Source organism: Lepidochelys olivacea, assembly GCF_965140295.1.
Source record: "Lepidochelys olivacea isolate rLepOli2 genome assembly, chromosome: 3".
NCBI lineage: Eukaryota > Metazoa > Chordata > Testudines > Cheloniidae > Lepidochelys > Lepidochelys olivacea.
In genome coordinates, this window is record NC_140413.1 from 62,506,980 (window position 1) to 62,530,888 (window position 23,909).

The following is a 23,909-nucleotide window of genomic DNA, read 5'->3' on the forward strand; positions in this document are numbered from 1 at the left end:
TAAGTAATCTAGCTAGATATGCATTATATTCTGTTTTGTTTAAATGGCTGATAAAATAGCTGTGCTGAATGGAATGTATATTCCTGTTTTTGTGTCATTTTGTAACTTAAGGTTTTGCCTAGAGGGATTCTCTATGTTTTAAATCTGATTACCCTGTAAGGTATTTACCATCCTGATTTTACAGAGATGATTCTTTTACTTTTTTTCTTCAATTAAAATTCTTCTTTTAAGAACCTGATTGCTTTTTCATTGTTCTTAAGATCCAAGGGTTTGGGTCTGTGTTCACCTATGCAAATTGGTGAGGATTTTTATCAAAAGAAAGCCTTCCCCAGGAAAGGGGGTGTAGGGTTTGGGGAGGATTTTGTGGGGAAAGATGTTTCCAAGCAGGCTCTTTCCTGGTTATATATCTGTTAGATGCTTGGTGGTGGCAGCAATAAAGTCCAAGGGCAAAAGGTAAAATAGTTTGTACCTTGGGGAAGTTTTAACCTAAGCTGGTAAAAATAAGCTTAGGGGGTTCACATGCAGGTCCCCACATCTGTACCCTAGAATTCAGAGTGGGGAAGGAACCTTGACATTGTGGCAGAGCGGTGGGATTAACTTGAAATCATTTTGAGATCAATTTGAGAGTTTCTGAACAAGAAGCACAGATTTTAAAAAGGGATTTTTTTTTTCCTTTGGGCTGCTGGAAAGCAGGTTTTCAGCTGAAAGCAGTTAGAGGTTTTTTTGTCTCTGCTTGGGGGCCAGAGCAGAGACAAAAGGGAATTGTCTTTTGTGAGCTGGAGTTTTCTCTACCTAAAGGCAGTGTAGTTAACCTCCTGCAGGGAAATTCACAAGTCTTCACAGACCTGAAGAAGGTTTTGTTTTAGTTTTTTTTTTTACCTAAGAGCAACTAGAGTGGTTTTCTGTCTATTTGCCTGGAGACAAAGGTGTTAGGTTTTGGGGGGTTTTTTTAAGGATTTTTCTGTAGGCTGACAATCACTATCAGAGAATATAGGTATCATATTACAGCACAGCAAAATTTTAGAAGCCAAGGTTTTTTTGTTTGTTTGTTTTAATTCTAACTCTTGGGTGTAAAGTTAGTTAAAAACAGACAGGCAAACATGACAGAGCCAAAACAGAAACAGCCAAAGAGTTTGCCCACAGGAGAGCTATGGAGGCAAAGGAAAAAGAAATGGAGGAACAGGAAAAAGTCCAAGAGGCTGCCCACAGGCAAGCTATGGAGACAAAGGAAAAAGAATGGAAGCATACTGAGGAGGAAAGGAAGGCTGCCCACAGGAGAGCTATGGAGGCAAGGGAAAAAGAAATGGAGGCAAGGGACAAAGAACTGGAGGAGAAAGAAAAAGAGAGGAAGCATGCACTGGAGATGGAGAAGGCAAACGATCAGCAGAATATACCAACAACCCTAGCAATCCTTCTCCAGGTACCACTTCACATCCCAGGAAGTTCCCCACCTACAAGGCAGGCGACGATACCGAGGCCGCCTTAGAAAACTTCAAAAGGGCCTGCCTTGGGTACAGCATCTCTACAGACCAATACATGGTAGAGCTGAGGCCGCAGCTCAGTGGACCTTTAGCTGAGGTGGCGGCTGAAATGAATAAGGAACACATTAACCAGTATGAACTGTTTAAAACCAAGGCGAGAGTCCGAATGGGGCTAACACCCGAGCAGTCCCGTTGGCATGTCATAAATATAAAGGGAAGGGTAAACACCTTTAAAATCCCTCCTGGCCAGAGGAAAAGCCCTTTCACCTGTAAAGGGTTAAGAAGCTAGGATAAACTCGCTGGCACCTGACCAAAATGACCAATGAGGAGACAAGATATTTTCAAAGCTGGAGTGGGGGAGAAACAAAGGCCTTCTCTGGCTGTGTGATGCTTTTGGCCGGAAACAGAAAAGGAATGGAGTCTCAGAACTTAGTAAGTAATCTAGCTAGATATGCATTAGATTCTGTTTGTTTAAATGGCTGATAAAATAGCTGTGCTGAATGGAATGTATATTCTTGTTTTTGTGTCTTTTTGTAACTTAAGGTTTTGCCTAGAGGGATTCTCTGTGTTTTGAATCTGATTACCCTGTAAGGTATTTACCATCCTGATTTTACAGAGGTTTTACTTTTTTTTCTTCAATTAAAATTCTTCTTTTAAGAACCTGATTGCTTTTTCATTGTTCTTAAGATCCAAGGGTTTGGGTCTGTGTTCACCTATGCAAATTGGTGAGGATTTTTATCAAGCCTTCCCCAGGAAAGGGGGTGTAGGGTTTGGGGAGGATTTTGGGGGGAAAGATGTTTCCAAGCAGGCTCTTTCCTGGTTATATATCTGTTAGACGCTTGGTGGTGTCAGCAATAAAGTCCAAGGGCAAAAGGCAAAATAGTTTGTACCTTGGGGAAGTTTGAACCTAAGCTGGTAAAAATAAGCATAGGGGGTTTTCATTGCAGGTCCCCACATCTGAACCCTAGAGTTCAGAGTGGGGAAGGAACTTTGACACAGAGTTACCTTCTTCTGTAACTCTGTAGGGTCACTGGACTGTGAATTGCTCATAGAAAGGGTGCTAACAATTTGTGGCCTACCAGCCGGTATGGATGGATAATGAATGTGACTTCCTAATTGTAACATACAATCTCCCGATAGAAAGGGAAGGTGCCACAATAGCAGGTCATAAAAAGATAACTACGGCCAGTAATTTAAATGACCGAGACTTAGCAAGAAATTAAGCAGCACTACATAGAACACAGCAAAGCAGCTAGGAAAACCCACACAATGAGACTTTTAAAATGGAGTATGGCTATTTCTCTCAGCAACTATGGCCCTCACCAACCCATGGCAGTGGGGTTCTGAGATAGTTTCAAGACTTTCAGAAAATGGATGATGCTCTCTGTAATCACAAAAACAGTTTCAGTTGCCATTCCTTGGGTGAGAGCTCAGAAGCAAAACACCACAGCATGAGCAATTTGCAGCAGATCCTCATTTACATGAAGGCTGTTTCACATAGCTCAGGCTTTAGACTAATAAACCTTTGTGTAATTGAGAATTAGGCCCATTATGTACTGTGTGGGAGATGAAGTGGGATGTCCCTTGCTCTATTTCTTATAGACTGTTACATCAGTCTTTAACCTTCTTTCTGTTAAGCTAAACAAAACTTAATAATGGGCTCTACAATCTAACAGAGAAATGTACAATACAATCTAATGGTTCGAAGTTGAAACTGGGCAAATTCAGACTTTCCGTAAGTTGTACTTTCTTAAACAGTGACAAGAATTAACCATTGGACCAATTTAACAAGGGTCATGGGGGATTTTCCATCATTGACAATTTTTAAATCCCGCTAAGAACTTTTTCTAAAAGATATGCCCTAGGCATTATTTTGGGTAAATTCGATGGTCTGTATTATATATTAGATCAGACTAGGTAATCACAATGGTCCTCTCTGGTTTTGGAAGCCATGAAATACATATATATATTTTTAACAGTATCACAATCCATATATTGACTTATTTTGACAAAACATTTAACTTGTATGTGTGAGGTTTTTTTAAGCTCACTCCATTTTGTCTTTATCTGACAGTGTCTTGGCAAGTAGTGTACTTCAATTAAAATAGTTTATAATCCACTTGTTATGCTAAAAGGTATAGTTTTATAAAAGTTAGAACATTTCAGGGGCCAAACAATCCAGTCTGCTTTTAGCATGGATGTGGTGAAATAGACACCAATAAACTGGTGGTGTGGAGGTGTGGTTGAGAAACAGGAGCCTCAGTGTCATAATCCCCATCCAAACCCAACTGCTCCCCAAAGCAACACAAGTTCAGAGTACCTGGCAAGAATTAAGCCAAGCAGAAGAATACAGCTTTATGCAGCATTACCTCCACAAGAGGAGGTGGACTAGTGGAGAGGAGAGAGGTTTGGGCATAAATAGACCTAACAGGTACATAATTTCCAGTGAACTACATGGCATGAGCAGCAGTTTTCTACATGGATATCCCAAGATTCACAGGACTTCCCCCCTGGAAGTCATCACAGGCTTGAAGGACTTTCTCCTGACCCCTTCCACAGAAAGCTAACATCCCTTCACTTCCCACTGTGATATCATACCACCTAAGGAACTGATTTCAAAGTAGCCGAGTTTATTAAATAACTCATCCTCTCCCACAAGTTTTTTCCATGTGGTAATGCTATGGCTCACAGTATTTAACATGACACTGTCACCTGTCAAGTTGCAGTGCATCCTTGCTATGTCTGTCTTACTTACATTGTAAACTCTTCAGAGAAGAGACCACTAGCATCACAAGCCTTGTATACCACCAAGCATACTGTTGGCACTGAATTGTTCAAAAGGCATTGCTCCAGCATAGATAAGCTTTCTAACTGTATGGCAATTCTTCACATTACTTGCATCATCATCATCACAGTAGTACCTATAGGCCCACTGTGATAGGTGCTGTACAAGCACATAAAAAGAGGTTCTCTCTTTGGGACAGACATGAAGAATAAGGTGACAGACAACAGCAGGGGATTAAAAAAACCACCACCAAACAATGAGAGGACTATGATCAGTGTCATAAGCAATGGTCACAGCAAACCAGCTGCCTGGCCAGCAAGACTTATGCTTTCAATATTATAACTAATGGTAAATTTTAAGTCTCAGCAGACCACAGATATGTATTGTACCTTAAGTGCCATTGCAGATTCGGTGTCTGGATTATCAGTTTTGTGAGCTAACAGTTTTGTAAATTAAGCAGCAGTTAAACTTTAGATGATCAATCAGTTCCACATATTTTATATCTCTGGGTTAACCAGGATGCCTATACACACACTCCCTGTGCCCATCAGTGATGAGGAAGAGCTTTTTAAAAAGTGACAGGTTAAAAATCAGGTTTTTCTATTAACAGTGGATTATAAAACCAAGTTTATTTATTTGTATGTGCTTAATTTTTGCATTTCACTCATTTTGGAGAATGAGCTACGACCCCCTGGTTGATCTCACTTTCTAGTCCTCATACATTAGCACAATACTATGGCATTTGGGTTGCCAACGCTACAGGGGAAATCATTAAATTGAAAAAAATTAAGATAATTTTCATATTTTTAAAGAGTTATCTGACAGAAGTGGCTATAGGTTGACAAACTGACAAAACTTTAGTAATTAAAATGCTGAAATATAAACAAGATGTATCTTAAGTAAAATAGTGCAACAACATTAGCAAGGTTACTGTTTATCGGTCAAATGGCAATCAATCAATTTAGATAGCCAAAGGGGGCTATCGTATCCCAGCAGTGCAACTTCTGCACAGATATTGATCTTTACAGGTGAATGGATTAGTTTTAGTAATGTAAGCAATGTATTAAAAAGCCAACATGGAAAGATAAGATATGGTAAAACTGATTAAACATCATCTTATAAAGGATGTTAACATTAAATGATGCCAAATACCAAGGGCCCGTGTGGTCAGAAATTACAGGCTTATACCCATGTGAATTTTAAAAGCACATACCGATTTCATTCTAACTACTACATTAGAAGTTAGAGGAAAAGAGGCCCTTTAGGACATTGAGTTGAAACCCCTACCAGTACATGGATTACTCGTTAATGTATTTTTTCTAGAGTTTTATCTAGTCACATTTTAAAATTTTCCATGCAATAAGAATTTTCTCCAGACATCATTCTGGCACAGCATTTTAGGTGCAGTCTCTGAGTTCACCATCATTTCCCTGCTCCCTGATTCGGTGCCTGTTACTCCTCCCACTCCCAATCCACTTTCCCCTCCACCAAAAACCAAACAAAACACGCTTTGCAACAAAACTCAGCCATCAGCAAAAGGACATACCATTCCATATGCCTACTTCAGAATTACTGCTGTCCAGGTTTTTTCTTCCCTTTGAATATATACGTCTCAAACAGTTTTCCCCTACATCAGGGGTTCTCAAACGGGGGTCGGGAACCCTCAAGGGGTCATGAGGTTATTACATGGGGGGGGGGGGGTTGCGAGTTGTCAGCCTCTACCCCAAACCCCACTTTGCCTCCAGCATTTATAATGGTGTTAAATATATAAAAAAGTGTTGTTAATTTATAAGGGGGGCTGCACTCAGAAGCTTGCGATGTGGAAGGGGTCATCAGTACAAAACTCTGAGAACCACTGCCCTACATGTATTACCTTGAGGTTTTCTCAAGCTAAAACTCAGACCAAGTTCATTGCTAGTGTCACTAAATTTAAGTCAGTGGAGGTATATGGATGGTGAGCCAAACTCACCCTAGTGTTTCTACTTCTTTAGGTCCCTTTAATTATTTCTGTCTTCACAATAGCTCTGAAATTTACAAAGTGATACTAAATTAATTAAGTGCCTTGCATGGTGACAGGTTTCAGTGGTAGCCATGTTAGTCTGTATCAGCAAAAAAAAAAAAAAACCAACCAACCAACCAAGGAGTCCTTGTGGCACCTTAGAGACTAACAAATTTATTTGGGCATAAGCTTTCGTGGGCTAGAACCCACTTCATCAGATGGATGAAGTAAAAGATACAGAAGCAGGTTTGCATGAAGTGGAAATCCATCAACTTCATGAAAATACTTGTGCAGATACAGACAGACATCATCTTCCTTTCCAAATGCAAACCTGCTCCTGTACCTTTTACTTCATGCATCTGATGAAGTGGGTTCTAGCCCACGAAAGTTTATGCCCAAATAAATTTGTTAGTCTCTAAGGTGCCATAAGGACTCCTCGTTTTGGGGGTTTTTTAAATTAATTAAGGTGCTGTTTACTTCCCATTTCAGATTTTTAATAAAGACATTCAATCCCATGTTATTTAAATACCAACCAACTCCTCTGACACTCTTCTCAACTCCTCTGCCCCACCCTGCCCCAGTACAATACCTTATTGATCATTAAAAGGTTTTTTTGTGCTGCTTTGACCAATTTTTAGCAGATGCAACAGTGTTCATAGCCGAGCCAATCTGAATTAACTGTGCAAGTAAAACAGATACTGCATCAAATGCTTTACTAAAAGCCAGATACATATCTATTGCATTTCTTTTATCCACAAAGGACGCAATCCTGAAAAATGTTTAACATGGCAGTAACTTCATGCACATGAACAATTCCACTGAATTCACATTTGAAGCACATGAAGTTACTCATGTGCTTAAATATTTGCAGAATCAGAGCCTAATCTTTTAAATCTCACCCAAAAACAAGAAAAAAAAAAATCAGGTTTTAAGGCATGTCCTTTTTAATTAAACTTTTATACAGCGTATTCCATTAAACTTTACTTACAGATTAGAAACATCTCAACATTAATTCTTATGAGATAGCATGGAGAGAGAGCTCCACAGTTTCCACACCTTCTTGGCCTTTTCAAAAAGAGTATTTACAAACCTGCTAAAACTGCATAATATAGTAACTCCCTCTATCTCCTAGGCAATTATCCTTTCCCAGTTACCTAATCAATTAGAAGCTACAGAGTTATCTGCATTAAGCACATACATTCTTCACTGTAAAAGGAAATGCTTCTGAAATATTTATTCTTTAAACTATATAACATTTTGATTTTCTGAAATTACAGATAATAAAATACAATGCAAGACTTAGATATTTTTAGAATTTAAATCCCTTCATCATTTCTATTAGAAGAGGAATATATCAATTTCTAATCCTTTATGGGGATAATGTCAACATCATGATGCAATGAAAGGGAAGAGTATACTTAAAGTTCTAATATGAAAAAGATAAAAAATCCTCCAATCATCCACCAAAGAAAGTCCTTTGGTTGTGTGCGCGCGTGTGTGTGCATAAACACAAACAAGAAAGAAAGAGGGGACGTATATCAAGATGACAATGAAATTTCATCAAGTCAGAAAACAAGAAAAGTCTAATTCTTTATTAAACCTAATAGATTAATGTTTGTAACGTGTAAATCCAACATCCTTCATACTCTTTCAGAACATTAACTGTATTTCTTCCTCTTTTTATTAAAAAAAAAATACCTCTGGTATAAATTATATTTCCATAAATCAAAAAATGAAAAGTGTGTGATTATTTTCCATTTAAATGTTTTTCCCATATATGTATTTAAATCTGCTTTTATTGTGTATGTATGTTCTGTAATTCCCGCTTGAAAAGATCTAGATGTTTGGCCAGCATAACTTAAGCCACATGGGCATTTAATGGGGCATTTCACAAACTCTGAATTACAACTAATGCTGTTCACCTGACTGCGCTATACAATTCTGAGTGGAACAACCAACCTATGTTTTTATCATTATAGGAATATATAGGTAAGTGTTCAAAACTTCTCATTTTAATCACTTAAAAATACAATAGTTTCTTTATTCAGTAGAATGAAGGATTAAAACAGGGACCGGCAACCTTTGGCACATGGCCCGCCAGGGTAAGCCTCATGGTGGGCCAGGCTGGTTTGTTTACTTGCTGCATCTGCAGGTTCGGTCGATCACGGCTCCCACTGGCCACGATTCACCACTCCAGGCCAATGGGTGCTGCAGGAAGCAGCGGCCAACACATCCCTCGGCCCACACCACTTCCCACAGCCCCCATTGGCCTGGAGCAGCGAATTGCACCCAGTGGCAGCTGCGATCGGCCAAACGTGCAGATGTGGCAGGTAAACAAGCCGGCCCGGTCCTCCAGGGAGCTTACCCTAGCGAGCCGCATGCCAAAGGTTACTGATCCCTGAATTGAAAGCAGTTCTGTTTAAGCCTACATAAACTTGTTGCTCAGGTTTTCATTATCTTCTAGAACCAATATTTTCAGGTTCGGTGTATAAAATTAGAAACCAATTCCATATTTAGTCATCTAAAAACATAGCCTGATTTTCAGGGATACAGATCAGTTATGGGAGATGTCAGACATGCTGAGCACCTACAATAGATAACTCACTTAGACTAATAATTTTAGGACCCCACATTTCAAAATGTGAGCCAGGATGTTAGTAAATTCTTTTCTTATTATTTGTTCCTTTGTTTTACTATTATTGTACAATTAAACAGCAACGTCAAAACAGCATGGTAGAACTGTAGTGGAAGCTAAAGACTGTTCAATATTATTCCTTTAAGTCAAATTGTTCAAAATTGGGCTCTGGTTCTGAAAATTGAACCATGAAGGAGGACCTTGGCAGATCCATTTCCAGCAATTAAACCTGAGGCTCCTAAATCCATATTTAAAGTACTTAAATCCATATTTAAACTATTTGGGGGGAGGGATAGCTCAGTGGTTTGAGCATTGGCCTGCTAAACCCAGGGTTGTGAGTTCAATCCTTGAGGGGGCCATTTAGGGATCTGGGGCAAAAATTGGGGATTGGTCCTGCTTTGAGCAGGGGGTTGGAACTAGATGACCTCCTGAGGTCCCTTCCAACCCTGATATTCTATGAAATAGAATTAGCCTGATTTTCAGAGCGACCATTGCACCTACTAAGGTAAAGGAGCTTCTCTGAAATCAGGACAGATCTATTTTCAGTATCTAAATATAGATTTAGGCGCTATTTTGACAACATTACCTCTGGTTTTGAAAATAATTTACTCCAGCAAATATCTAACAGTAGCTTTCAGGGGTGAAAAGACAGAAAAAAAGATGAGTGCAAAACCCACAGAATATGCAGTTGTGACTAAAAAGCAAATAAGTAATATTAAAGAATGTTCTTCTGTGAGAAAAAGTTTTATATTTTTGTAACTTACAGCTACTCAGTGCTGTGGCACACCAAACCTTTACTGTACCAGTATTCCACCAGACTGCCATGACTCTGAAGCAAGCACTGAAAGGACTTCAGGTACTAGGCCCTAAAAGTGCTAGCCCTGGGGTCCTCCCACTAATGACTCGGACACGTGGCTAAGCGAAAGGGTATTTTACTAGGGTTGGCAGAAATGGGAAGATTGCAAAACACCGTATGAACAGTGGCTTAAACAGTTGCAATTTAAGGTAAAACAATAGTGGTTCCTATTTGGGCCCTTTCAGGGATCAGGGGACACTCCAATGAGAATTAGGGTTCCTCAGGCCTCGTGCCTGGGGTTCCCACTCCAATCCAGTCTATGCTACAAGGAAATAGGAGCTTGCAGCTTTCCAGGCCAGGATCAGCTAGTTGTCTCTCTCCTTGGGGCCACTCTACACTGGTTCCCTGCCCAGTCTCTGCTGCTTCCTCACAGACTGTGCCCAGACCTGAATCTGATTGTGACGTCGGTGAGTCACAGCCTTTTCACACAGTTCCCTCACTGCTGCTGCAGCCAGCTCTGCATAAGGCTCCCCAAAAGTTTCTCCTGCATTTATCTTCCCTGCTGCTCCCAATTTGCCATGGGGCTACCACTTCCCCTCAAAACAAGGTTACTTCCAGGACTAGGGTGATCCACAGAGTTTCCAGCCCCTCCTGACCAGGGGAAGGGGATGTACATGCAGGTCCACCCTGGAAGATTGTAGGTCAGTGGGAAATGGGCTGATGGGAATGGTAGTTTCTCGCTTAGAAGATTCATCATGCTACCCGCTTCCCTTTGAAAAAGGCACATGACACATCCTCACATCCAGCATGAATCTACACAGAGCCCTTGTGCCAGTGGGGTCTCTGCACTCTTAGGTTACCCCTTAGCTCTGGGGGGTGTTCTGTTCTCTCATAAAGACCTCCCAGAACACGGGACTCCATTTCCTGTTTTGGCCCTTCTATTTCTGTTATAGGTTCACCCTTATTCTGTAGGATAGGCTTCTTGGAGGGGTGACAGCCAGGAATTCTGTCCCCTCTGATAGGGCCACACCTGGATATGCTGTACAGTGTACCAGATCACACACCTTTTAGAATAACCATGACTCAAAAGTCTCTCCCTTGGTGACTGTTCAACGATCACAAGCTCTTGTCTGTCCATCTCTAACTTTCCTTTCCTGTCCCCAAAATGCGTTCTAACAGTTTGACTGATAATTAGTATTTGAAACACTTATTTTAAAAATTATATTTGTGACTAAGAGTACAACATATCCTTAAGAGGCTATTTGTCCAAGTAATACATCCTCTGTATCCCCAACCCTAGCTTCTTGTGTTGTCAACTGAAGTTGGCTGTTGGGAGGGGCAGAGAGGAGACGCATTGATGTGTGAAGACTTAAGAGCCAAATGTTACCTTACAATGTGACCTTCCATTTATTTGGTTCTATTTACCCTTGTTACAAACTGCATTTAAACATGTTACCTGCTACTTTAGGTTCTAACATGGTTTAAAGAACTAGTATGGAGGGGCCAAAGCCATCTAAGAATTAATATCAAGTTCATATCTTGGAAAGCAGATTTTAAAAATGATTCTAACAAGGTTCTGGCTTGTCCACACTAGCCTTTAAAGTTTTTTAGAACCCATTTGAGTGTGAACCAACTTTAAAAAGGCTCTCAAAAGACCCTGTCCATTCGAGACGAGAGAGAGAGAGAGAGATTTCCTCACAGCATCTTCAAACTCTGCTCAAGTAGGTCTAGACTATACAATGGTACAAATGCTGTCAGCCATCTGAATCCCATCTATATTAGCACTCCCTTTACTGCCATCACCAGTGATAGGATAACACTGGGAGACTGACTAGGAAGAGAGGGGAGAGGGAAGAAGGAAAGAGTCTAGACCAGACATAGCTGAATAGTCCCCTGATAAGTTTTGATGCAACCTATTCTATCATACCTTTCACCCAGAAGGATCTCAAAGTGCTTTCAAAATATTACAGATTTTAAACTACACAGGTATCAGTCCCGGTTCTGTTCAATATCTTCATTAGTGGTTTTAGACAATGGCATAGAGAGTTTATGGACAATACCAAGATGAGAGGGGTTGCAAGTGCTTTGGAGGATAGGATTAAAATTCAAAATGATCTAGATAAACTGGAGAAATAGTCTGAGGTAAACAGGATGAAACTGAATAAGGACAAGTGCAAAGAACTCCACTTAGGAAGAAACAATCAGTTGCACACATACAAAATGGGAAATGACTGCCTAGGAAGGAGTACTGCAGAAAGGGATCTGGGGGTCATAGTGGATCACAAGCTAAATATGAGTCAACAGTATAAAACTGTTGTGGGGGGGGGAAAGCAAACATCATTCTGGGATGTTTTAGCAGGAGTGTTGTAAACAAGACACAAGAAGTAATTCTTCTATTTTATTCCATGTTGATCAGGCTTCAACTGGAGTGTTATGTCCAGTTCTGAGCACTACATTTCAGGAAAGATGTGGACAAATTGGAGAAAGTCTAAAGGAGAGTAACAAAAATAATTAAAGGTCTAGAAAACATGACCTATGAGGAGAGACTGAAAAAACTGGATTTGTTTAGTCTGGAGAACAGAAGACTGAAACGGGACATGATAACAGTTTTCAAGTACAGAAAAAGGTTGTTACAAGGAGGAGGGAGAAAAATTGTTCTCCTTAACCTCTGAGGATAGAACAAGAAGCAATGGGTTTTAATTGCAGCAAGGGTATTTTAGGTTGGACATTAGGAAAAACTTTCTAACTGTCAGGGCGGTTAAGCACTGCAATACGTTGTCCAGAGAGGTTCTGGAATCTCTGTCATTGGAGGATTTTAAGGGCAGGTTAGACCAAGACCCGTCAGGGATGGTCTAGATAATACTTAGTCCTGCCTTGAGTTCATAGGACTGACTTAGCAGACCTCTCGAAGTCCCTTCCAGTCCTATAGTTCTATGATCTTCTACTGTTATGACCACAGAAATGCATCAACTGTTTAAGAAGCACAGAACATTACAATACTGTTTCTAACAGGAAATGAATTCAAGTCATAGGATGATTTATAAGACTGAATACAATTAATCAAGATACACATTAGCCAGAACACAGAGATTAAATACCCCTACTTCGGGGAAAGTGCCATGGATCTTTATATAGGACGTAGGCTTTTATCTCATTTAGAAGAGGCACCTGAAACATAATGTGCCCTCTTTCATTATGCTAGGGCACTTCTTCAGTACTGACTTAATCTGAGTGTCACCCACTGAATCAACACTATGTCCTGCTGCACTTGGGTAGTAGCTTTAGGGAATACTGAAGTAAAAAGCCCACTTAGTCTGCAGAAGAAAGGATCACAACTTGGGGTATATGTCTAGCACTTGAAAAATCCTCTCTAACCATAAGCATGTGGATGAGCCACCCTTCTTTAGTACCTTAGAAGGCATGCTGAATTAAAGATGACAAAAATTTTACTGAAGCTATATAATCCTACAAAATGCGATTTCTAAGAGAGATCATAACCTGGTTTGCCTTCACCCTCCACAAATGATACTATGACAATTTCCAGTAAAATGTAATGTTAAACTACTTTGCTACAACAGTATTAACATAGACCTCAGACTCCGACAACCCTATGCAAAACTATTGCTTTTGGTACAACTGATACATTTCAATGGAGAAATTAGAACTCAGTAATTTATTAATCAAAGCAAACTTTTAATTGTGTAGCATTTGTTAGCTACATCTTTTGGCATATCTATTTCACTTACACACAGTAGACTAATTTTGTGAAGCTCATCAACAAAACTGATATCCCACAGTCTGAAATAACATTTTTCAATTGACTTGCTGCTCTGCTTTCAAATCCATTTTTATCTCCATTGAGAAGAGGCAGGTCTTTTTCTAAAATCCCTTTATATAAAAGAATTATCTGCACCTGTTAATTTTTATACTGGGAGATAATCACTTGTGATACCTGATGAACTGTAGCTAACAATACAATTTGCTTTATACTTTAATACATGGAACAATGTTGTGAATGGTCTTACACTGATAATTCACCTGTTGTTCAGGCCAAAATTCAACTGGAGTTAGTGGATGGGTGACATGGGCTAAAGCAGGGGTTCTCAAACTGGGGGTCATGAGGTTATTACATGGGGGCCGCGAACTGCAGCCTCCACCCGAAACCCTACTTTACCTCCAGCGTTTACAACAGTGTTAAATATACAAATATTTTTTAAAGTGCTTTAATTTATAAGGAGGGGGCTACACTCGGAAGCTTGCTGTGTGAACCACTGGGGAACAATGAGTTAATAAACTGAATACATGTTTTAATAAATGATTGCTACAAATTGTTAGTGTGAACAGGCTGATTATAAACATGGCTTATAGCATAGGTATTAGAAATAGGAGAGCTAGGGGTGATGCCACAAGCCCTGGCTTGAAGTGGTTTCCATCACATGCAGGGTTTACAGTTTGGTAAACTTTGGCTTTCAGCACCCCCACGATACAAATTGTTTCAGTACCTTTGGCTTATGGCCACCTCTAGCACCTTATATTGGTGTGTTTACAGCCACCTATAAACGTGTAATATTCCCATGACTGTAAAACACTTATAACATCATTAACCCTTCATAAAATATTTACAATTGCACTTTCAACATAAAGCAAGTAACTTCAATCTGTTTTTATCTGGACATCTGAACACAAAATTTCTTGTAACTATATATATAGAAGAAGCATCACTCAACCAGTTTCTTTGACACTCAACACTTCTACATTGCACTATTCCTAAATGTAATAAACTTTAATTTTTGGCGTAAATAAAAAAAAGTATTATTTTCTTGTCCAGCTTTGAAGAGTCGAAACAAGTTCTGTTCAAGTGTAACTTGCAATGAGGGGGAGCTCTATGGCCTGAATCTGTGAAGGGACTGAAAAAAGAAAAGGAGTACTTGTGGCACCTTAGAGACTAACACATTTATTAGAGCATAAGCTTTCGTGAGCTACAGCTCACTTCATCGGATGCTTCAGCTGTAGCTCACAAAAGCTTATGCTCTAATAAATTTGTTAGTCTCTAAGGTGCCACAAGTTCTCCTTTTCTTTTTACGGATACAGACTAACACGGCTGCTACTCTGAAACCTGAAGGGACTGAGGCACTGAGAGAACCACAGAAAAATCCATGAGGAAACGAGTTCTGTATTTAGTGCAGGGCTTGGATGATGTGCAGTGAATAAGGTCTGGGGCCACACATTTAATGAGGAGGAGTAAACAAAATATTTAATAGATACCCATTCAGCTAGCACTGTGCATCTTGTGAGCTAGATGAGGTCCTGTAGAAAGAGTAATATGTAATCATATTATTAAACAGAATATCATAATTCATAAGGCCAAATTAAGGCATTTCATAACTTCTAAATACTTTATGTTGCAACCTTCATACTCCTTTAGCATAGTTTAAAAAAAAAAAGTGTACACAGATTTTTTTTAAAGTGAGTTTTTAGAATTCTATAGTACCCTACCACAGATATTAACCCAAAATCCCTTGTTATCTCTGCTAAGCATACACCACAATCTGCCATCAACCCTACCGCAAGACTTGGGATTTGGGATTGCAATAAGTGTGCAAATGACCTACTCATGTGACTAATTAAAGATGTATCCACTAAGTCATTTTTCTTGCTTTGAAACAGTACTATAGTGGTCAACAGCGTTGTTAAAAAGATTTAAAAAAAAAAAAATCAAGCTGCAATTAGTCCTCACATTTGGTTCAACCCCAAGGCAGAAAAATGTTTTGAGAACAGGTTCAAACAGTATTGTCTTATGGTTAGACAGAAGGAACAAAGAGGATCACTCTGGAATGTAATCCCAACTAAATCACAGGCTCCCTGTCTGACCTTGGACAAGATACCTGACCTCTTTATATTTCTCAGTCATCATGCACAAATACTCAGGCCCACAAATACTGCAATTTGATGGTGATCTTGTTAAAACCATTTTAAAAAAAATTCTTTGGCAACCAGACTTTTCATGCTATTGTGAGTTTGTCATAGGACAGATTTTGGTTCCTCATTTTTCTATGGCTGATGCAAAGATATTTTTAACGTACCTGTTTCATAGCTATAAAAGAATGTACTCCTTCCAAACCAGCTTATATTGTATTTTTGAAAGATAAGTTCAACTGGGGCTGAAGAACAAAAACAAAAAAGGACAAACTCCAAAAAAAGTTTCCTGCTAACAGTATCACACATATGTTCTAGTTTATCCCATGCATGCACACTAGTCTCTTTGTGAAAGGTTGTACTGTATTCACTTCATTATGTGGTGTTACAACAACCAGTAACACATATGAAGGTCTGACTGGAAGAGTCCAGTGCTCAGCCTCTTTTTGTTTTATTGTGGTATTTGACATCATCTCAATGCACAAATGTTTTCACTTGTCCCTTCCACGCCCATAACCAGTGGCCCATCAGAGTTGGGGAAACTAAATTAAAAAGATTTCAGAATAACAGCCGTGTTAGTCTGTATTCGCAAAAAGAAAAGGGGTACTTGTGGCACCTTAGAGACTAACCAATTTATTTGAGCATAAGCTTTCGTGAGCTACAGCTCACTTCATCGGATGCATACTGTGGAAAAGTAAATTAAAAAATAATTTCCAACCTTTGTTTGATAATGAAGCAATTCAGATGCTGACTTAGAGTCATCATAGAATATCAGGGTTGGAAGAAACCTCAGGAGATCATCTAGTCCAACCCCCTGCACAAAGCAGGACCAATCCCCAGTTTTTGGCCCAGATCCCTAAATGGCCCCCTCAAGGAGTGAACTCACAACCCTGGGTTTAGTAGGCCAATGCTCAAACCACTGAGCTATCTGTCCCCCAGGGATAGCTTTTTCAGTTACACATAGAAGAAACAGTTAAGGGACAAAAGGAAGAAGGAGCATGACTGGTCAATCTGGTTAGATAAATAAAGCATGCATAAAGACAGGTATGAATCTGTTTTTACTTCTGCATTTCCCACTCGCCCTTTCTGCAAATTTATTAGTTGGACACATAGCCCCATAAACATGCAAACTGAAGTATTGGTGATCTGTAATTTTTTTTTTTTTAGTAGAGACCGTTATAATTTCCCAACTAAACAAGTATTAAATCACATTTTTCTGTGTTAATATTTGTTTTAACTAGGAAACCCACTTCAGTAACAGATGTACAAGTAGGATTTCTCTACACAGAGAAATGTACTGGCAACGCTACAGTGAAATCATTTTTCTGCAAGAGCTATGCCAGTATAATTTCCCCATATGGACACTCTATTCCAGAATAAAAGTGACTTTATTCCAGAATAATGATGAAGTAATTATTCCACCGTAGCTATGCCAGTCAATTTCCCCATGTGGACAAGCCTATAGTCTCTACTTCCTATGAGTTTCTGGGCTTTCCAAGAACCAGAATTAATAAACACACTTAGCTTTAAGACTAAGTCACACAAAGACTCACAAAGCTAAATACATTAACTTTACTTAATAAGCTTCTCTTTAAGTACTTCAGTTGTGGATGTAATTTTAAAAGACTAATTATGACAGAAAACAAAAGAAAAAAACCCAAGTTCTCCTTTTACAGACTTACTTCTCAAAGGCTAAGGGCTTATCTATGCTTACAGCGCTGCAGTTGCGCCGCTGTAGTGCTTATTGAAGACACAACCTATGCCAATGCGTGAGTTTCTCCCATTGGCATAGGTACTCCACCTCCACAAGAGAAGCCCTCCTGTCAACTTAGCGCTGTCTACATTGTGAGTTCAGTCGGTATAACTGCGTCGCTCGGGGTGACATAGTTATACCAACCTAAGGTTTTAGTGTAGACCAGAGCTAACTGATATAACACACAACAACAAAAATCTAAGCCCACTGTTTAGCCACAATGTGCTCCTCAATCATGGGGGAAGAGACCGCATTTAATTTCCCAGTCCACCAAGATATTTTTGAAGTATTGAAAACTACATGCAGGGCAAGAATGTAAAAATGTGAGGGAAGCATGAGAGAGCTCTGCAAGGTTCCTAATGGACTGTGTAGGCCTAGCTTCAAAGGGCTTCCTCAAAGCACAGCCTAACCATCAGTCTTCACTTATGAAAGGCATAGCTGTGGAAGAAAAGGAGCATTTTAGGCCTGGACAAGAATGCAATGACAGAGTATGATGAAGAAAATGATACAGTATCTTTTAAATGTAAGCCAAGTATTATGTACAGAGCTATTAGTCCCTCAATTTCATGAGAAATATATCAACTCAAGTTAAAAAAAAATTAAAAATGGAAATATTTCAGTGGAGCACTGAATATTTTTTCTGTACCCATAATGCAGCAAGGAATCAGTACAGGACAAAAATGGAACTCATAAGTGTGTGGAAATTAACATCTAACGATTACCCTATTAAAACAGTTTTCAGATTCAACCATGATCTGCATTATGGGGAGGTCATAGGCAGACAGACATTCTGGACATCTCCATTACAGTAAAATTGCCTCTCCTCAGTTGACCTAGTTTAATATTAAAAGACTGCTGAGTTTTTTGTTGTGGTCATTGGTTTGTCTGTTGGTTTTATTTAAACCACGGAATATTAGTGTCAAGTCTCCAATTACACTCCATTAGTAATTGCAGTAAAAAGAAAGTGCTCCAGGCCAGGATTTTCAAGGGGGCCAAAGGATGTTAGCTACCCCAACTCCAATCCAGGTAACTTCCATAGGCCCCTTAGAAAAGCCAGCCCTAGTGAAATGTCTGTTAACAGTTGTAACAAATGAGCATTTTCAAAATACTACAGATGTTCCCTGAAGCTCAGGCACTGAGTTTGTGAAAGATGCAACCAGTAATAAATAATTTGCAAGCTTGTAATCCTTTACATTCCTTACTTCCTGAATTAAGAGAAAGAAATGAATTCTCATACAGAATCAGACTAGCGGTTCATCTACTCCTGTGTCCTGCCTCCAAAAGTGGCCAATATCAGATGACTCAAAGGAGGTGCAAGAAGCCCCATAACACACAATTATGGAAGTTAACATTATGAATAGTATTTCAGACAGTGGGCAGACAGAAAGTACGTAATAGCGTAAGATCAGTGAAGCACATATTGCACTTTTGCCTGGACTGGTTTCCAGCATGGGGGTCACTGGGGCGGGTGGGCAAGTGAAGCATCATTTCCCCACCTTCCCCCTCAAAAATACCAGATCCTCCACCATGAAGGGAAGGACGACAGTGTGTGAGAAGGAAAAGTAAAGTACAGCACAGCCAGGGAGGCAAATGAGGGACGCAAGTAAATCCCAGCTGTAGCAGCCCTGCAGAGGAAGGAAGGAAGGAAACACTGAGGCACAAGGGAGGAGGGGAAGTGACTGGGAGGAGGGAGGCAAATACACTCGTTCAGTATAAGTCTCAAAGCCACACAAGAAGGCAGAGGCTCCGCAGAAGCAGCTCCCGCTCCCTCCATCCCCACCCTCTTGCCCGTCTCTGGGGTGTGTAGCGCTCTGCTGTGTTGCACAGAGGAGTCTCCCACGGTGCTGTTTTTAAACTCTCTGCTGTTGTTGATACCATGTGTAAGCAGATCCCCCCTGTGCTGCACGGGGCCCTGTCTGTGCAGACTCCTGTCCTGATTGACACCAGAGTTGGTACATACGGGTCTGTCACAGGAGGCAAGGAGAAGGGTGTAGTTTGTTTTAAACATGGCTTTTCTCTCCCTTCCGCCTTTTACCTTGGAGCCATCACCGGGGCACCATACAAAGCAGAACGCAGAATCAGCCCAGGGCAGAATCAGCCAGGACATGGGGGATTTTTCCCAGAGATTGATGAGCTACGGCTTGGAGTTTGCAAGCAGGAAACTCCTCCGGGGGAGGTAAAAGGCGAAGCTGCAGCTGCTGCATTTTTTTCCGGTGGCGGGGCGGGGGAGGGGGGGAGAGATCGGAGTTGTGACAGCGAGTTCGCATTCGAGAGGAGGGGGTGACAACTGCAGCCCTCACTACAAGGTTAGAGGAAGTAAGGAGTAAATCAACAAATCAGCAACCGGAGGGAAGGGTGGAAGATCTTTGCAACAGGCAGTACAAATACCCAGACTCAATCAGCGCAGTCCAAAAAAATCGCCCCAGGCTTGCAGGCAACCGGAGGCTGAGATTATTAACTGCAAAGGGGCGTCAAAAGGAATGCACCACAACACAATCAACACAGGCGCGTTACCTTTCTCTTCGGCATAATGTCCCTGCCCCGGGCTGCAAAAGTAAAGCAACGAGCAGGCTTCTGCACAAGCGCAGATCCCTCCTCCTAACGCCGCGGCGGTGGCCAGGCAATCTCGAACCCGCTCCGCTGCGCACGCTCCACGCTCACTGCCCCTGCGCCGCTGACACCCGAGAGCCCCCTGCCCACAGGCGCCCACCGCGGCTACCGAGAGGCGACAATGGGGCAGCTCTTCTTTCTGATTGGCTCCCCAATTCTGAAGCCCCCGCCCTCCTCTGAAGGGAATAGACTAATCAGGGGACGTCCGTGTGGTTCAGATGCAGGGCACGCTGGGGTGAGGTAGCCTGCGCTGACGGGGTAGTAGCAGGCCCCCAAATAGCCAAACAGAAGTGGGGAGGCTGGGGGGCACATGGGGAGCCGTCTGGAGCTATGTCCAACATTTAATAAGATTTTTAAACATTTCACAACAAACAGCATAGTTATACCTGTATCTGGCAAGTTATCTTCTGAGTAACAAATGCCACCCATCAGACAACAGGGACCCCCCACAAAAAAAGCATCTTTGGATTTGCCAAACACCTACATAAATGTACACAAAATGGTTCTCCCCTCTTCTATCCCAATTGTTCCCCTTCTTTGACGGTCTTTAAATCTTCCCCCTTGCTATCTTTTCCCCTTGAGTGCTGCTCTCTCCCACTTCCCTCAGCCTCTCCCTTCTTTTTTCCTCCTTCCCATGCCCCTAATATCCACCCAGAATTTGCCCCTCATATCCACTGTCCTTTCTATTCCGTACTTTTTGCTTTGTACATCCATCTGTTGGTCAGTCTCCAGCCCTTCACACCATAGACCAATTGTCCATTCTCTCCCATAAATTCTCCACTTGCCCCACCTGTCTGTCCTCTCATTAATTTAACAATGTATAACCTCTCTTGTCAATTCCCAGTTTGTCCTCTTCTTCCAAATTGCTTCAATTCTTGCCTTCTTTATTCATCAGTTGGTTCTCAGGCTTTCCCTCGGCCCTTTGCACAATTCTTACTCCCCACAAATTTATTCCATTTTGTCTTTTACTCCAATCTATTTAATTCTCAGCTACCAGAGGAGGGTAAATCTGGGAGGGCAATAGGAGCAGGGGATAAGCAAAGGGGGATTCAATTAGGGTTAAGGAGGTGTCAAGTATCAGAGGGGTAGCCGTGTTAGTCTGGATCTGTAAAAGCGGCAAAGAGGCCTGTGGCATCTTATAGACTAACAGTACGTAACACTGTACTAAAGATGCAAGCCCAGGGTGGATAAAAAATAAATGATTTCTTTTAAAATAAAAAAAATTGGATTTTTTTGATAAAATGCTTTTTAAGGAAAAAACTATCTAAATATAGTTTTAAGATACATTATAAGATAAACTAATTATAAGATAGATACAATATAGCTCAAAGATATCTCATCATGGAATAGGGATTATAAATTCTAATTCTGTAACATGAGACAATATAGTCATGGAATGTTTAAGAAAAGTTTTGTAAATGAGTTCCAATGGGTCATGGATTAGGGACCCAATCTTATGGGGTTCCAGGGGCTTCTGTATGGATTATTTAGGTTAAACTTTCTATCTACCCAATGGGACTCAGTGCTCAGTCTAGAAGACACCAGCAGAGATGCTTAGTTTTGCAGTTCTCAAACTGTGGATTTGTGTCTCCAGAGATAACATGCTTGTTAACAGCAAAAATGGTTTTAAATAAATAAATAAATAATATATAGAGGTGAGAAATAACAGACCTCAATCCTATTATCCCTCTGCAAATTTGTGTACAAAGAGTCAATCCCTTACCTCTCTCTGAAAGTGCAGTTTCAAAAAGTTTAATAAACAGAAGATTGTTGGGGGAAGAATAGATCTGGAGAAGGAGAAACCTGGAGATAAATGTGAGAAGGGAGGAACAGGCAGTAGAAACAAAAGTGAAAGTTTCAGAGTAACAGCCATGTTAGTCTGTATTCGCAAAAAGAAAAGAAGTACTTGTGGCACCTTAGAGACTAACTCACGAAAGCTTATGCTCAGATAAATTGGTTAGTTTCTAAGGTGCCACAAGTACTCCTTTTCTTTTTGTAAAAGTGAAAGTGTTTGAGCAGCATATTCCAGAAGTCTTGAGGTCTTTCTGAGTGTAGCCTTCATTGATTTGAGATCTACTATACCATTCTCTCACTAGAAGGGAAAACCTATAATGGCAGCAGGCCATAAAAGAGACCCAGTTTGGGAATAAGAAACATTCAAGAAATCTATGTTTGCTGATGATGTTTTAAAGAAAGTCACAGGAGTGAACTGGTGGAAGTCACTTAAGAATCAGGCGAGGGATAATGAGGTTAGTTCAATCAGAGAGGATGAGGCCCTCTTCTAGCAGTTGAGTTGTGAACACCAAGGGAGGACAAACTGCTTTTGTAGTTGGCTAGCCATTCACAGTCTTTGTTTAAGTCTTTCACATCTCAACTGCTAGAAGAGGGCCTCATCCTCCCTGATTGAACTAACCTCGTTATCCCTAGCCTGATTCTTGCCTGCATATTTATACCTGCCTCTGGAAATTTCCACTACATGATCCGACGAAGTGGGTATTCACCCACGAAAGTTTATGCTCCAATACGTCTGTACAACTTAAGCACTTCGATTCAGAGACTGTTGAAGTGATAATTTCACTTTAAACAGCAGTAGCTTCTTCTGCCGGTGTAGATAGAATATTTTCTTCCTTTGGACTAATTCATTCCAAATTGAGAAATCATTTGGGACCTGAAAAAGCAGGAAAGCTTGTTTTCTTTTCCAGATTATGAACAATCAGGTGAAGATGACTGAGTTAGCTGCAGAAGCCAATATTTTAAGTTTTTCATGTTGACCTGATTGACACAGTTGATTTAATTTTTATGTTTTTTTAAAAATATTTCATTTAACTATTTTAGTTAAAAACAATTTTAAGAAAAACAAACCTGATTCTAAAAAACTTGAATGTTTAACTAAATTCAAAAATTCATATGCTTGTTTTGTTAAAATATTATATGTTTGCTGTTGAAGAAAAAAATCCAGAATACATAACATTGTTATTTTAGTTAAATAAAACAATTTAAATTTCTGTCTGGTGATGTTCTCCTCCTAATTCAACATGGCAAGAAATCCTCCAAATAGTAATGATTAACCTATTGAACTGGAGATAGTTCACCTCCCAGTGACTTCATAAATATCTGGTTCAGTTACCTTTGGTAAACGAAATAACCAAACAATCATTCATTTTCTGATATAGTTGTAACACTAATCTGAAAAGTTTTCAAAATAAATCACTTTAAAAATGTATGGTGTGTACCTTCTGAAAATGAAACCTACATCTATCTCTGAGTTGTCAAGAATATGTATTAAGGTTATAACAACCGACAAGAATTCACTTTTATGTAGAAATCCATAAATGGAGTCTTCCTGACTAGTGATTTAAATCAAATCCACCCTATGCAGGCCACAACGAAGAATAGCATAGGCCACATTTTGACCACATTTTGAAAACCATTGTTTTCACTGATCTGAAAATTAATTGTGTTTCCAATACTCCATTTATATGGAGATTAATAGGGAATCAGTCATGCAGTTGGAAGTGGGGGGGGACAACTGTATTATATTGCCACTTTTCTGGAATATTTGGGGGGATCTTCATTTTTAGGAAGAAGGCAGAGACAAGTATTACAATCCCACATCTCCACTGCCCTCCATGTTCCAGGTACATCTTAAATATTATTTACATGTGGTACAACCCTAAGATCCCAATCAGTCTTGGGGCCCTGTTAACTGAGACCTTTATAAACACATATGTAGAAATAGGCCTTATCCGAAAGAGCTTATAATGTAAAGAAAGCTTATAACCTAAAAAGACAGAGGGAAACAGGGTACAACATACAGTTGTGATCAACACACATCCTATTAGTTCCATATATTCAAACATGACTAAGCCCCAAATATCCCACGATCTAGCAATTGTTAGCACTTTTCTACTTCCAACTAACCAGTCCAGAACAC

At 40.1% G+C, this 23,909-nt stretch overlaps 1 protein-coding gene across 4 annotated transcripts in view; it reads right to left on the minus strand.

Moving 5' to 3' along the window:
* Positions 1 to 20,096, minus strand: part of HMGN3 (high mobility group nucleosomal binding domain 3) — a 29,844-nt gene extending 9,748 nt beyond the window's left edge. For 2 of the 4 annotated variants that reach the window (XM_084624077.1, XM_084624076.1), the window contains exon 1: positions 19,880 to 20,096. In XM_084624077.1, coding sequence (XP_084480203.1) covers positions 19,880 to 19,894 — 15 coding nt within the window. In that variant the 5' untranslated portion in view covers positions 19,895 to 20,096. The remainder of the gene's footprint in view (positions 1 to 19,879) is intronic. The other 2 variants (XM_084624078.1, XM_084624079.1) reach the window with 2 other exon arrangements.
* Positions 20,097 to 23,909: the final 3,813 nt, after the last annotated feature.